The 13656-nt window shown below is 42.1% G+C and overlaps 1 protein-coding gene across 1 annotated transcript in view; it reads right to left on the bottom strand.

Moving 5' to 3' along the window:
• Positions 1-11883, bottom strand: part of LOC128684257 (uro-adherence factor A) — a 40152-nt gene extending 28269 nt beyond the window's left edge. The window contains exons 1-2 of the mRNA XM_070098438.1: positions 11878-11883; positions 10189-11719 (exon numbers count right to left, since the gene is read on the bottom strand). Of these exons, the coding sequence (XP_069954539.1) occupies positions 10189-11719; positions 11878-11883 (1537 nt within the window). The remainder of the gene's footprint in view (positions 1-10188; positions 11720-11877) is intronic.
• Positions 11884-13656: the final 1773 nt, after the last annotated feature.

Here is a 13656-nt window from a genome sequence, read left to right as displayed (position 1 = left end):
TGGCAGGAAAAGAGGACTATAAATGTATTAATTCAAGGATTATGTGGAGTAAAATAAAGGTTGGATGTGAAAAGTGGGTTATAGTAACCATATATGCACTTGGAGAAGAGAGAAGTGTAGAGGAGAGAGAGATATTTTAGGAAATGTTGAGTGAATGTATGGGGAGTTTTGAACCAAATGTGAGAGTAACGGTGGTTGGGGATTTCAATGCTAAAGTGGGAAAAAATGTTGTGGAGGGAGTAGTAGGTAAATTTGGGGTGCCAGAGGTAAACGAAAATGGGAAGCATTTAATTGAGCTATGTAGGTAGTAGGTTGGTAGACAGCAACCACCCAGGGAGGTACTACCGTCCTACCAAGTGAGTGTAAAACGAAGCCTGTGATTGTTTTACATGATGGTAGGATTGCTGATGTCTTTTGTCTGTCTCATAAATATGCAAGATTACAGGCATGTCTTGCTACTTCTACTTACACTTAGGTCACACTACACATACATGTACACATTTATTTATACACACTCATCTGAGTTTTCTTTGATTTTATCTTAATAGTTCTTGGTCTTATTAATTTTCCTTTTATATCCATGGGGAAGTGGAATAAGAATCTTTCCTCCGTAAGCCATGCGTGTTGTAAAAGTCAACTAAAATGCCGGGAACAATGGGCTAGTAACCCCTTTTCCTGTAAAGATTACTAAAAAGAATAAGAAGAAGAAAATTGTCAAAGTGGGAAGTCTGAATGTGCGTGGATGTTGTGCAGATGATAAGAAAGAGATGATTGTGGATGTTATGAATGAGAAAAAGCTGGATGTCCTGGCTTTAAGTGAAACAAAGCTGAAGGGGGTGGGAGAGTTTCAGTGGAGAGGAATAAATGGGATTAGGTCAGGGGTTTCAAATAGAGTTAGAGCTAAAGAAGGAGTAGCAATAATGTTGAAGGATAAGCTATGGCAGGAAAAGAGGGACTATAAATGTATTAATTCAAGGATTATGTGGAGCAAAATAAAGATTGGATGTGAAAAGTGGGTTATAATAAGCGTGTATGCACCTGGAGAAGAGAGAAGTGTAGAGGAGAGAGAGAGATTTTGGGAAATGTTGAGTGAATGCGTGGGGAGTTTTGAATCAAGTGTGAGAGTAATGGTGGTTGGGGATTTTAATGCTAAAGTGGGTAAAAATGTTATGGAGGGAGTAGTAGGTAAATTTGGGGTGCCAGGGGTAAATGTAAATGGGGAGCCTTTAATTGAGCTATGTGTAGAAAGAAATTTGGTAATAAGTAATACATATTTTATGAAAAAGAGGATAAATAAATATACAAGGTATGATGTAGCACGTAATGAAAGTAGTTTATTAGATTATGTATTGGTGGATAAAAGGTTGATGGGTAGGCTCCAGGATGTACATGTTTATAGAGGGGCAACTGATATATCGGATCATTATTTAGTTGTAGCTACAGTTAGAGTAAGAGGTAGATGGGAAAAGAGGAAGGTGGCAACAACAAGTAAGAGGGAGGTGAAAGTGTATAAACTAAGGGAGGAGGAAGTTCGGGTGAGATATAAGCGACTATTGGCAGAAAGGTGGGCTAGTGCAAAGATGAGTAGTGGGGGGGTTGAAGAGGGTTGGAATAGTTTTAAAAATGCAGTATTAGAATGTGGGGCAGAAGTTTGTGGTTATAGGAGGGTGGGGGCAGGAGGAAAGAGGAGTGATTGGTGGAATGATGAAGTAAAGGGTGTGATAAAAGAGAAAAAGGTAGCTTATGAGAGGTTTTTACAAAGCAGAAGTGTTATAAGAAGAGCAGAGTATATGGAGAGTAAAAGAAAGGTAAAGAGAGTGGTGAGAGAGTGCAAAAGGAGAGCAGATGATAGAGTGGGAGAGGCACTGTCAAGAAATTTTAATGAAAATAAGAAAAAATTTTGGAGCGAGTTAAACAAGTTAAGAAAGCCTAGGGAAAATATGGATTTGTCAGTTAAAAACAGAGTAGGGGAGTTAGTAGATGGGGAGATGGAGGTATTGGGTAGATGGCGAGAATATTTTGAGGAACTTTTAAATGTTAAGGAAGAAACAGAGGCAGTAATTTCATGCACTGGTCAGGGAGGTATACCATCTTTTAGGAGTGAAGAAGAGCAGAATGTAAGTGTGGGGGAGGTACGTGAGGCATTACGTAAAATGAAAGGGGGTAAAGCAGCTGGAACTGATGGGATCATGACAGAAATGTTAAAAGCAGGGGGGGATATAGTGTTGGAGTGGTTGGTACTTTTGTTTAATAAATGTATGAAAGAGGGGAAGGTACCTAGGGATTGGCAGAGAGCATGTATAGTCCCTTTATATAAAGGGAAAGGGGACAAAAGAGACTGTAAAAATTACAGAGGAATAAGCTTACTGAGTATACCAGGAAAAGTGTACGGTAGGGTTATAATTGAAAGAATTAGAGGTAAGACAGAATGTAGGATTGCGGATGAGCAAGGAGGTTTTAGAGTGGGTAGGGGATGTGTAGATCAGGTGTTTACATTGAAGCATATATGTGAACAGTATTTAGATAAAGATAGGGAGGTTTTTATTGCATTTATGGATTTAGAAAAGGCATATGATAGAGTGGATAGAGGAGCAATGTGGCAGATGTTGCAAGTATATGGAATAGGTGGTAAGTTATTAAATGCTGTAAAGAGTTTTTATGAGGATAGTGAGGCTCAGGTTAGGGTGTGTAGAAGAGAGGGAGACTACTTCCCGGTAAAAGTAGGTCTTAGACAGGGATGTGTAATGTCACCATGGTTGTTTAATATATTTATAGATGGGGTTGTAAAGGAAGTAAATGCTAGGGTGTTTGGGAGAGGGGTGGGATTAAATTATGGGGAATCAAATTCAAAATGGGAATTGACACAGTTACTTTTTGCTGATGATACTGTGCTTATGGGAGATTCTAAAGAAAAATTGCAAAGGTTAGTGGATGAGTTTGGGAATGTGTGTAAAGGTAGAAAGTTGAAAGTGAACATAGAAAAGAGTAAGGTGATGAGGGTGTCAAATGATTTAGATAAAGAAAAATTGGATATCAAATTGGGGAGGAGGAGTATGGAAGAAGTGAATGTTTTCAGATACTTGGGAGTTGACGTGTCGGCGGATGGATTTATGAAGGATGAGGTTAATCATAGAATTGATGAGGGAAAAAAGGTGAGTGGTGCGTTGAGGTATATGTGGAGTCAAAAAACGTTATCTATGGAGGCAAAGAAGGGAATGTATGAAAGTATAGTAGTACCAACACTCTTATATGGGTGTGAAGCTTGGGTGGTAAATGCAGCAGCAAGGAGACGGTTGGAGGCAGCGGAGATGTCCTGTCTAAGGGCAATGTGTGGTGTAAATATTATGCAAAAAATTCGGAGTGTGGAAATTAGGAGAAGGTGTGGAGTTAATAAAAGTATTAGTCAGAGGGCAGAAGAGGGGTTGTTGAGGTGGTTTGGTCATTTAGAGAGAATGGATCACAGTAGAATGACATGGAAAGCATATAAATCTATAGGGGAAGGAAGGCGGGGTAGGGGTCGTCCTCGAAAGGGTTGGAGAGAGGGGGTAAAGGAGGTTTTGTGGGTAAGGGGCTTGGATTTCCAGCAAGCGTGCGTGAGCGTGTTAGATAGGAGTGAATGGAGACGAATGGTACTTGGGACCTGACGATCTGTTGGAGTGTGAGCAGGGTAATATTTAGTGAAGGGATTCAGGGAAACCGGTTATTTTCATATAGTCGGACTTGAGTCCTGGAAATGGGAAGTACAATGCCTGCACTTTAAAGGAGGGGTTTGGGATATTGGCAGTTTGGAGGGATATGTTGTGTATCTTTATATGTGTATGCTTCTAGACTGTTGTATTCTGAGCACCTCTGCAAAAACAGTGATAATGTGCGAGTGTGGTGAAAGTGTTGAATGATGATGAAAGTATTTTCTTTTTGGGGATTTTCTTTCTTTTTTGGGTCACCCTGCCTCGGTGGGAGACGGCCGAATTGTTGAAAAAAAAAAAAAAAAAAAAAAAAAAAATGTGTAGAAAGAGGTTTGGTAATAAGTAATACATGTTTTATGAAGAGGATAAATAAATGTACAAGGTATGATATAGCACGTAATGAAAGTAGTTTGTTAGATTAAGTATTGGTGGATAAAAGGTTGATGGGTAGGCTCCAGGATGTACACGTTTATAGAGGGGCAACTGATATATCGGATCATTATTTAGTTGTAGCTATAGTTAGAGTAAGAGGTAGATGGGAAAAGAGGAAGTAGCAACAACAAGCAAGAGGGAGGTGAAAGTGTATAAACTAAGGGAGGAGGAGGAAGTTCGGGTGAGATATAAGCAATTATTGGCAGAAAGGTGGGCTGGTGCAAGTATGAGTAGTGGGGGGGTTGAAGAGGGTTGGGATAGTAATAAAAATGCAGTATTAGAATGTGGGGCAGAAGTTTGTGGTTAAGGAGGGTGAGGGCAGGAGGAAAAAGGAGTGATTGGTGGAATGATGAAGTAAAGGGTGTGATAAAAGAGAAAAAGTTAGCTTATGAGAGGCTTTAACACAGCAGAATTGCTATAAGAAGAGTAGAGTATATGGAGAGTAAAAGAAAGGTAAAGAGAGTGGTGAGAGTGCAAAAGGAGAGCAGATGATAGAGTGGGAGAGGCACTGTCAAGAAATTTTAATGAAAATAAGAAAAAATTTTTGGAGTGAGGTAAACAAGTTAAGAAAGCTTAGGGAAAGTATGGATTTGTCAGTTAAAAACAGAGTAGGGGAGTTAGTAGATGGGGATGATGGAGGTATTAGGTAGATGGCGAGAATATTTTGAGAAACTTTTAAATGTCGACCAAGAAAGGGAAGCAGCAATTTCATGCACTGGCCAGGGAGGTATACCAATTTTTAGGAGTGAAGAAGAACAGGATGTGAGTGTGAGGGAGGTGCGCGAGGCATTACGTAGAATGAAAGGGGGTAAAGCAGCTGGAACTGATGGGATCATGACAGAAATGTTAAAAGCAAGGGGGGATATAGTGTTGGAGTGGTTGGTATTTTTGTTTAATAAATGTATGAAAGAGGGGAAGGTACCTAGGGAGAGGCGGAGAGCGTGTATAGTCCCTTTATATAAAGGGAAGGGGGACAAGAGATTGTAAAAATTATAGAGGAATAAGTTCACTGAGTATACCAGGAAAAGTGTACGGTAAGGTTATAATTGAAAGAATGTAGGATTGCAGATGAGCAAGGAGGTTTCAGAGTGGGTAGGGGATGTGTATATCAAGTGTTTACATTGAAGCATATATGTGAACAGTATTTAGATAAAGGTAGGGAAGTTTTTATTGCATTTATGGATTTAGAAAAGGCATATGATAGAGTGGATAGGGAAGCAATGTGGCAGATGTTGCAAGTATGTATATGGAATAGGTGGTAAGTTACTAAATGCCGTAAAGAGTTTTTATGAGGATAGTGAGGTTCAGGTTAACATAAGAAAGAAGGAACACTGGCCCAAGCAAGGCAGGTCCATGTCACCCCCCCCCCCCCGGCTTAGAACAATGACCCACCTAGTCAGGTCACATCCATTGAAGGAAGGAGCACGACATCAGACCTAGTAGCTCAAGCTAGTCAAGTCCAACTCTAACCCACCCATACTCATGTATTTATCTAACCTAATTTTATTTTCCTCTTAAAATGGGAGTGTTAATGCGACATGGCATCAGTGAATCCCTGGTGTTTGCCATGCTATTTGCTCTAACTGGTCCTCAATTGAACTGGTGCTCCCACAAGATACTAAGTGCTCCCAGATTTTTTTAATACTGCACACAATAAGTGCACAGACCCATTCCTTCATGCCTACACGACTCAAGCCTATTGTGCCAAATTTGAAGAAATGAAAAATAAAACATTGATCTACGTCTGGAGAGCAACACATGCAAATGTAGATCTACGTTTGGACAGTTTAAGGGTTAAGCACCAATAACTCTACTTAACCCTTTGATGTTCTGGTCGCATATACACGTCTTACTCGCCACTGCTTCGGACGCACTTCTACGCGCAAACTACAGCAGCTTCAAATCAAGCAAGAGAAAGCTGGCAGGCCCACATGCGAGAGAACAGGTCTGTGTGGTCAGTGTGCACTGTATTAAAAAATAATCCTAGGATGTGTAGAAGAGAGGGAGACTACCTCCTGGTAAAAGTAGTCTTAGACAGGGATGTTTAATGTCACCATGGTTGTTTAATATATTTATAGATGGGGTTGTAAAAGAAGTAAGTGCTAGGTGTAGACAGCCTGTACTGTCTGCACAGACAGCCCATGCTGTCTGCCAGCTTAGTTCATATTTCGCGCCATGCTGGTGCTGCCACCTATAGGCGTTGCCACTTCAGTATGCCCAGACTTGCCTCTCTCTCACTCACACAGTGGCCTAGCAGGAAGACACAAGGCCTACTCCTAGCTCTCTCTCGTGGGATGGCCCTCCCGGGCCATGGGCACAACACACAAGCCTGTGTACTCACAACGACATTTTCAATAAACAAAGAAGCCTCCGAAGACGTATCATTTACTCCCCACTACCAGAACACCAAATAATCCTTTTTTATTATAAATGGTGGAAAGCGGTGGTTGCAGCAGTGTGTTTGCCCAGAGAGAGGAAGGAAGGAATGAAGTTGTTCACTTCATCCCCCTACACAACAAACATCCGTCTCTCAACGAGTTATCCTGATGTCGTGTCTGCACGTTCGAGCATCCGGACACAAGTACAAGCAGGATCCAGCCAAAATTTGCCGAAATTCTTCGAGAATTGTAGTGGCGTCCCAGCGACCCCACGCTACAGCGTCCCACGCTCTTTCTCAAGTCACGCGTTCAGCGTCACTTGTATGTTGCTGTTGTTGTTCAGCTCAGCACAGCTGTTTCAGCAAGCCAGAGGTGAGTTTCGTGGTGATCTCTGCGTCCAGTGTGAGTTCTCCACGCGTTTGTGGGAGTGGCCGCTCCTTGCCTCGCCCTGCTGTACTCTCACACCTCACCAGCCTACCATACACCACTCACCACTACTCACTCCCTCTGCTGTGTTTTCTGTTGTTTGTGAATTCATTGCCAGAGCTGTGTATCCGAGTGCCCGAGGCCACTCGAAGCTACGTGGATCAGCAAGCCATATAGATCAGTATGCCACGTAGATCACGACACCACATGGATCACGACGCCACGTGGGTGTGGACGATGTCATGTGGATCTACAAACCACGTGACTTACCGAGCCAGATGTCCCAGGCCTCATGCTGTGGTCTGCTGCCCGCATCACATTGACGTCACCCACGATGCTGCCCGACTTCATGACGTCACGATGTCTGCCTGACGTCACCTCGAGATGTCTGCTGACGTCACCTCGCGACATCACGCCTGACATCACATGATGTCACATCGAGTGTTTCTAGTAATTATTTCAGTATTGTCGAGAAGATTGAGAGAAAATATGTCGTGTGTTAATTAATTCCTCTCAGTCAGTGTTCTCACATGTTTGTGTACCGCGGGTGTGTGTAGTTTCCATGTGTCCAGTGAGGTCTGAGCCAGACCTCAGTAGCACCACTGTGCTAAGTCACCCATGTGACCAGTACGTTTGACAGCTGATGTCAAGTCAGCCCCCGAGTGACCGAGCCCTCTTGTACAGAAAGCTTTTATGCTCGTTGCTCGTGATGTTCTGCAGAACCGTACCTGCTACGATTCCCATCGAGATTTGTTTCACTTCACCTCCAGACTGTCAGAGTGCAATTATATGTAGAGAAACAAGTCTGGGGACGCTTAGACTAACCTCTGCTATAACTCCAACTGCCGAGAGAATGACACTCGCCAAGCCGCAGTTAGCCACTGTCGGCAGGCGCTGTGTCAGCCTCGTGTCACAAGCTTCAGTGAGTAGCCTGCACAAAGAAGATGTCACTTTGACTGCTAGCTCGCTCACTGCAGTGTATGATGTTACGACTCCCAGATGTTTCGCCCAGTCGTCTCTGCCACGACTCGCTCCACGCTCGCCGGCAGTGACAGCCCAGCGACAGTACCAGTCGAGAAGTGTCCTCCTGAGTCGCTTGTCTGAAGTCCTGCCCAGTTGCCGAGTTTTGTCGACGCCTCACTCGAGGGCACCAGCATGTCGTGCCCCAGGTTGAGTGAAAACCTGCAGCGACTCCTACGATGACTGCTTCACCGTTCCAGAGGAGACCATACCCTGTTACGTCACAGCTCAGCCGCAGCGATGTCTCCCGTGTTGCAGTATCTGTCCAGACGCAGGAAGGCGTGCAGTGATGCCCATCGATGCTCACTGCCTTTGACCACGATGTTTAGCACACCCCACGTGTTTTTTCTTCCCTCCCTGTAGGAAGTTTTTTTTCCATGTCCATATGTATATATATGCTTTTTATTTTGTGTTCTGTGCCCTGTTCCTATGAGAGAGACCGAGTTTCTTTACCACCAGTATTGTCGAGTCGGGACGACGCGCGGTAGGTGGCCGAGCGTATGTAGACAGCCTGTACTGTCTGCACAGACAGCCCATGCTGTCTGCCAGCTTAGTTCATATTTCGCGCCATGCTGGTGCTGCCACCTATAGGCGTTGCCACTTCAGCCTGCCTGCCCTTGCCTCACTCTCACTCTCACAGCGGCCTAGCAGGAAGACACAAGGCCTACTCCTAGCTCTCTCTCGTGGGATGGCCCTGCCCAGGCCATGGGCACAACACACAAGCCTGTGTACCCACCATGACTTAACAATAAAGTAAGAAGCCTCCGAAGACGTTTAGCATTAACCACCCGCTTACAGCCTACCAAACTAACTCGTTATATAGGGTGTTCGGGAGAGGGGTGGGATTAAATTAAGGGGAATCAAATTCAAAATGGGAATTGACACAGTTGCTTTTTGCTGATGATACTGTGCTTATGGGAGATTCTAAAGAAAAACTGCAAAGGTTAGTGGATGAGTTTGGGAATGTGTGTAAAGATAGAAAGTTGAAAGTGAACATAGAAAAGAGTAAAGTGATGAGGGTATCAAATGATTTAGATAAAGAAAAATTGTATATAAAATTGGGGAGGAGTATGGAAGAAGTGAATGTTTTCAGATAGTACTTGGGAGTTGACGTGTCAGCGGATGGATTTATGAAGGATGAGGTTAATCATAGAATTGATGAGGGAAAAAAGGTGAGTGGTGCGTTGAGGTATATGTGGAGACAAAAAACGTTATCAATGGAGGCAAAGAAGGGAATGTATGAAAGAATAGTAGTACCAACACTCTTATATGGGTGTAAACCTTGGGTTGTGAATGCAGCAGCGAGGAGGCGGTTGGAGGCATTGGAGATGTGTGGTGTAAATATTTTGCAGAAAATTCAGTGTGGAAATTAGGAGGTGTGGAGTTAGTAAAAGTATTAGTCAGAGGGCTGAAGAGGGGTTGTTGAGGTGGTTTGGTCATTTAGAGAGAATGGATCAAAGTAAAATGACATGGAGAGCATTTAAATCTGTAGGGAAAGGAAGGTGGGGTAGGGGTAAGGGAGGTTTTGTGGGCGAGGGGCTTGGACTTCCAGCAGGCGTGCATGAGCGTGTTCGATAGGAGTGAATGGAGATGAATGGTATTTGGGACCTGACAATCTGTTGGAGTGTGAGCAGGGTAATATTTAGTGAAAGGATTCAGGGAAACCGGTTATTTTTATATAGCCGGACTTGAGTCCTGGAAATGGGAAGTACAATGCCTGCACTCTAAAGGAGGGGTTTCGGGATATTAGCAGTTTGGAGGGATATGTTGTGTATCTTCATGCGTATATGCTTCTAAACTGTTGTGTTCTGAGAACCTCTGCAAAAACAGTGATTATGTGTGAGTGAGGTGAAAGTGTTTAATGATGATGAAAGTATTTTCTTTTTAGGGATTTTCTTTCTTTTTGGGTCACCCTGCCTCGGTGGGAGACGGCCGACTTATTAAAAAAAAAGAAAAAAATTAGTATTCCTATGTAATATTATTATTATAATCATAACTAAGTACTAAACCCATATGGGTCCCAGTACTGCAGATTCCTATGCAATGATTTAGCTTTCCCAGTAATAATATTACAGTACAGGGCACAGTTGTCCTTTCTCAGACTGGCATCTAATGAAATCTCTTTGAATCTCAATAATTCCTTCTAGCTACTTTCAGGTTAAAAAATTTAATAAATAAAATTTCTTACTAGCATTTTTCAATACTGCATAAAAGTGTACATTATTTATGGCACATACTGTACTTACCTAGATCAAAATCAGATTTTAGCTGAACTTCCTTCTTAGAAGCTGGAGTTTTTCTGAAGGCATTAGATACAGATTGTGGACTAGATGCAATTACTAGAACCTTTTTGGAACTTTTGGTAGCAGATTTTGTTGCTCTTGGATGTTTCGGTGATGGTTTTTTGAGCTTTAACTGGGGATAGGGGTTTGGTGAATTAGTCTTTCTTAACTGTTTCATTTGAACAACTCTTGAAGAGCTGCTAGTGCTAATATTTTCTTTAAAATTAGATGTTTTGCTTCTGTTTGCCTCTGGAGATGGGCTTGCAGATTCAGTAATTTTAAATTTTGGAGACTGACTTGCAACAAGTCTTGTTTTAAACTTGGGTGACAATGTTGCATATTTTTTTCCTGAAATTGTTGATGATTGCTGCACATCATTTGTCTTTGTAATCTTTGGTGACTGTATTGCACTCTTTGTTCTTTTAGGCTTTGGTGATGGACTTGCATCCTTTGTTTTGTTATGTTCGGATAATTTGAATGTGTTCTTTGTTTTAAGTCTTGGTGTCTGACTTGCATCTTTAGTTGTTTTAAGTTTTGGTGATTGAATGACTTTTATTTTAACCTCAGGTGACTTGACAACACATGTTCTAATTGGCTTTGGTGACCGCACCACATTACGTGTTCTTGTCAGTTTTGGTGACCGCACCACATTACGTGTTCTTGTCAGTTTTGGTGACCGGCTTTTGTCACTTGATCTAATCAGCTTCAGTGGCTGGATTTTATCAGTTGATTTATTCAGCTTTGGTGACTGGATTACATCAGTTGATTTATTCAGCTTTGGAGACTGGATTACATCACTTGATTTATTCAGCTTTGGAGACTGGATTATTGCACTTGCTCTTGCAGTCTTTGATGACTGGATTACATCACTTGATTTATTCAGCTTTGGAGACTGGATTATTGCACTTGCTCTTGTAGTCTTTGATGACTGGATTACTGCACTTGCTGTCGTAGTCTTTGACGACTGGATTACTGCACTTGCTCTCGTAGTCTTTGACGACTGGATTACTGCACTTGCTCTCGTGGTCTTTGACGACTGGATTACAGTACTTGTTCTTGTCTGTGGGGACTGCATTGTATCATTTGCACTTGCCAGCTTTGGTAATTGGGTTACACATTTTGCTAACTCTGACGACTTGCGTGCAACATGTGCTGCTGTGTGCCTTGGCGACTGAATTTCATAATTTTTTTTAGTGCGCTTTGGCAACTTGATTGCATCCTTGTTTCTCCAAACTTCATGTGACTTGTCTGAATCAATTTTTCTCTTAAGAATAGGTGACTGGGTTTCATCCTTTTCCTTATGTTTTGATAATGGAATAGGATCAATTTTCTCAAATTTCAATGACTGAATTGATTCCTTCTTTTCAAGTTTTGATGACAAAGTTGTATCCTTTGCTTGTATATGCTTCGAAGAAGAGCTTATCAGAGAAACCTCACGTTTTTTACTGGGAGATGATCCAAGCCGCCTCCTCTTCGACGATGATTGCAACTGAAACTAAAGAAGAACTCCTAAGAGCATTTATAAAGAGTTACATTAGAACATATGAACTAAGGAACCCTGTAGTATGCCTAGTGGCCAAGGTTAGGCAGGTCCAACTCACAACCCCTCATATACCAGTCAAACCTATACCTGACATTACCCAAAGTTCTCACCTTCATGACTACCTAGGAATTTGTTCCACTCATCCACAACGTTATTACCAAACCAATACTCTCCTATATCCTTTATAAATCTAAGTTTTTCCAACTTGAACCCACTGCTGTGAGTCCTGTTTTCATCAAATATTTTTAGCACATTCTTAACATCCCCTTTAGTTATTCCCATTTTCCACTTATACACCTCAATCATATCCTCCCTAATTCTGCCTTTCTAGACAATGCAGATTCAAGGCCCTCAGTCTTTCCTCATAGGAAAGATTTCGGATACATGGGATCAACTCAGTCATCCTTCTCTGTACGTTTTCCAGCATATTTATATCTACTAATGGTGGCCCATGGCTCGGTGGCAAAAACTCTCACTTTACACAGTGAAGGGTCCGGGTTCGATTCCTGGCAAAGAGTGGAAACATTAGGTGTGTTTCCTTACAACGGTCGTCCATGATCATCCATCAGTAATAATGGGTGCCCAGGTGTGTGTTGACTGGTGTGGGTCGCATCCTGGGACAAAACTGACCTAATTTGCCTGAAATGCTCTGCATAACAAGCGGCTTTCTATATAGTAATATGTCATTGATGTCAGCTAGGCCTGTATATGTTGTACATGTACTTGAAGATATTATTATGATGTTCTAATACAGTGACCAGAACTGTTGTCTTGGTTTTATATTACTGCTAACCAGAACTCCTAATTTTTTTTCACATTTATTTTAAATTTAAAATTTATATTTAATGTTCCTGTTATTAAATTTAAACTAGCATTAACTATATACTGTACATTTGTTTTATCTAACAGCTAGATGAAGTTTTTATGCCATAACAAATGAGCTATCACTATAAAAAATGTATTTATGGTCTTTTAAGTTATTAATACAAAAGTGGGTTACTAGTGCCTTGGTCTTGGAGCTGGTGAGGGAAGGTATGTAGCAAGACAGCTAGTGAATGAATATTTTAGAATGCTGTCATCTGGGTCACTTGGAGCTGGTGAGGGAGGGTATGTAGCAAGACAGCTAGTGAATGAATATTTTAGAATGCTGTCATCTGGGTCACTTGGAGCTGGTGAGGGAAGGTATGTAGCAAGACAGCTAGTGAATGAATATTTTAGAATGCTGTCATCTGGGTCACTTGGAGCTGGTGAGGGAGGGTATGTAGCAAGACAGCTAGTGAATGAATATTTTAGAATGCTGTCATCTGGGTCACTTGGAGCTGGTGAGGGAGGGTATGTAGCAAGACAGCTAGTGAATGAATATTTTAGAATGCTGTCATCTGGGTCACTTGGAGCTGGTGAGGGAAGGTATGTAGCAAGACAGCCAGTGAATGAATATTTTAGAATGCTGTCATCTGGGTCACTTGGATCTGGTGAGGGAGGGTATGTAGCAAGACAGCTAGTGAATGAATATTTTAGAATGCTGTCATCTGGGTCACTTGGAGCTGGTGAGGGAAGGTATGTAGCAAGACAGCCAGTGAATGAATATTTTAGAATGCTGTCATCTGGGTCACTTGGAGCTGGTGAGGGAAGGTATGTAGCAAGACAGCCAGTGAATGAATATTTTAGAATGCTGTCATCTGGGTCACTTGGAGCTGGTGAGGGAGGGTATGTAGCAAGACAGCTAGTGAATGAATATTTTAGAATGCTGTCATCTGGGTCACTTGGAGCTGGTGAGGGAAGGTATGTAGCAAGACAGCTAGTGAATGAATATTTTAGAATGCTGTCATCTGGGTCACTTGGAGCTGGTGAGGGAGGGTATGTAGCAAGACAGCTAGTGAATGAATATT

This window comes from Cherax quadricarinatus, chromosome 4, assembly GCF_038502225.1.
Source record: "Cherax quadricarinatus isolate ZL_2023a chromosome 4, ASM3850222v1, whole genome shotgun sequence".
Lineage (NCBI taxonomy): Eukaryota > Metazoa > Arthropoda > Malacostraca > Decapoda > Parastacidae > Cherax > Cherax quadricarinatus.
Note: the sequence above shows the minus strand (reverse complement) of the source record. Positions and strands in the feature narration are given on the sequence as shown.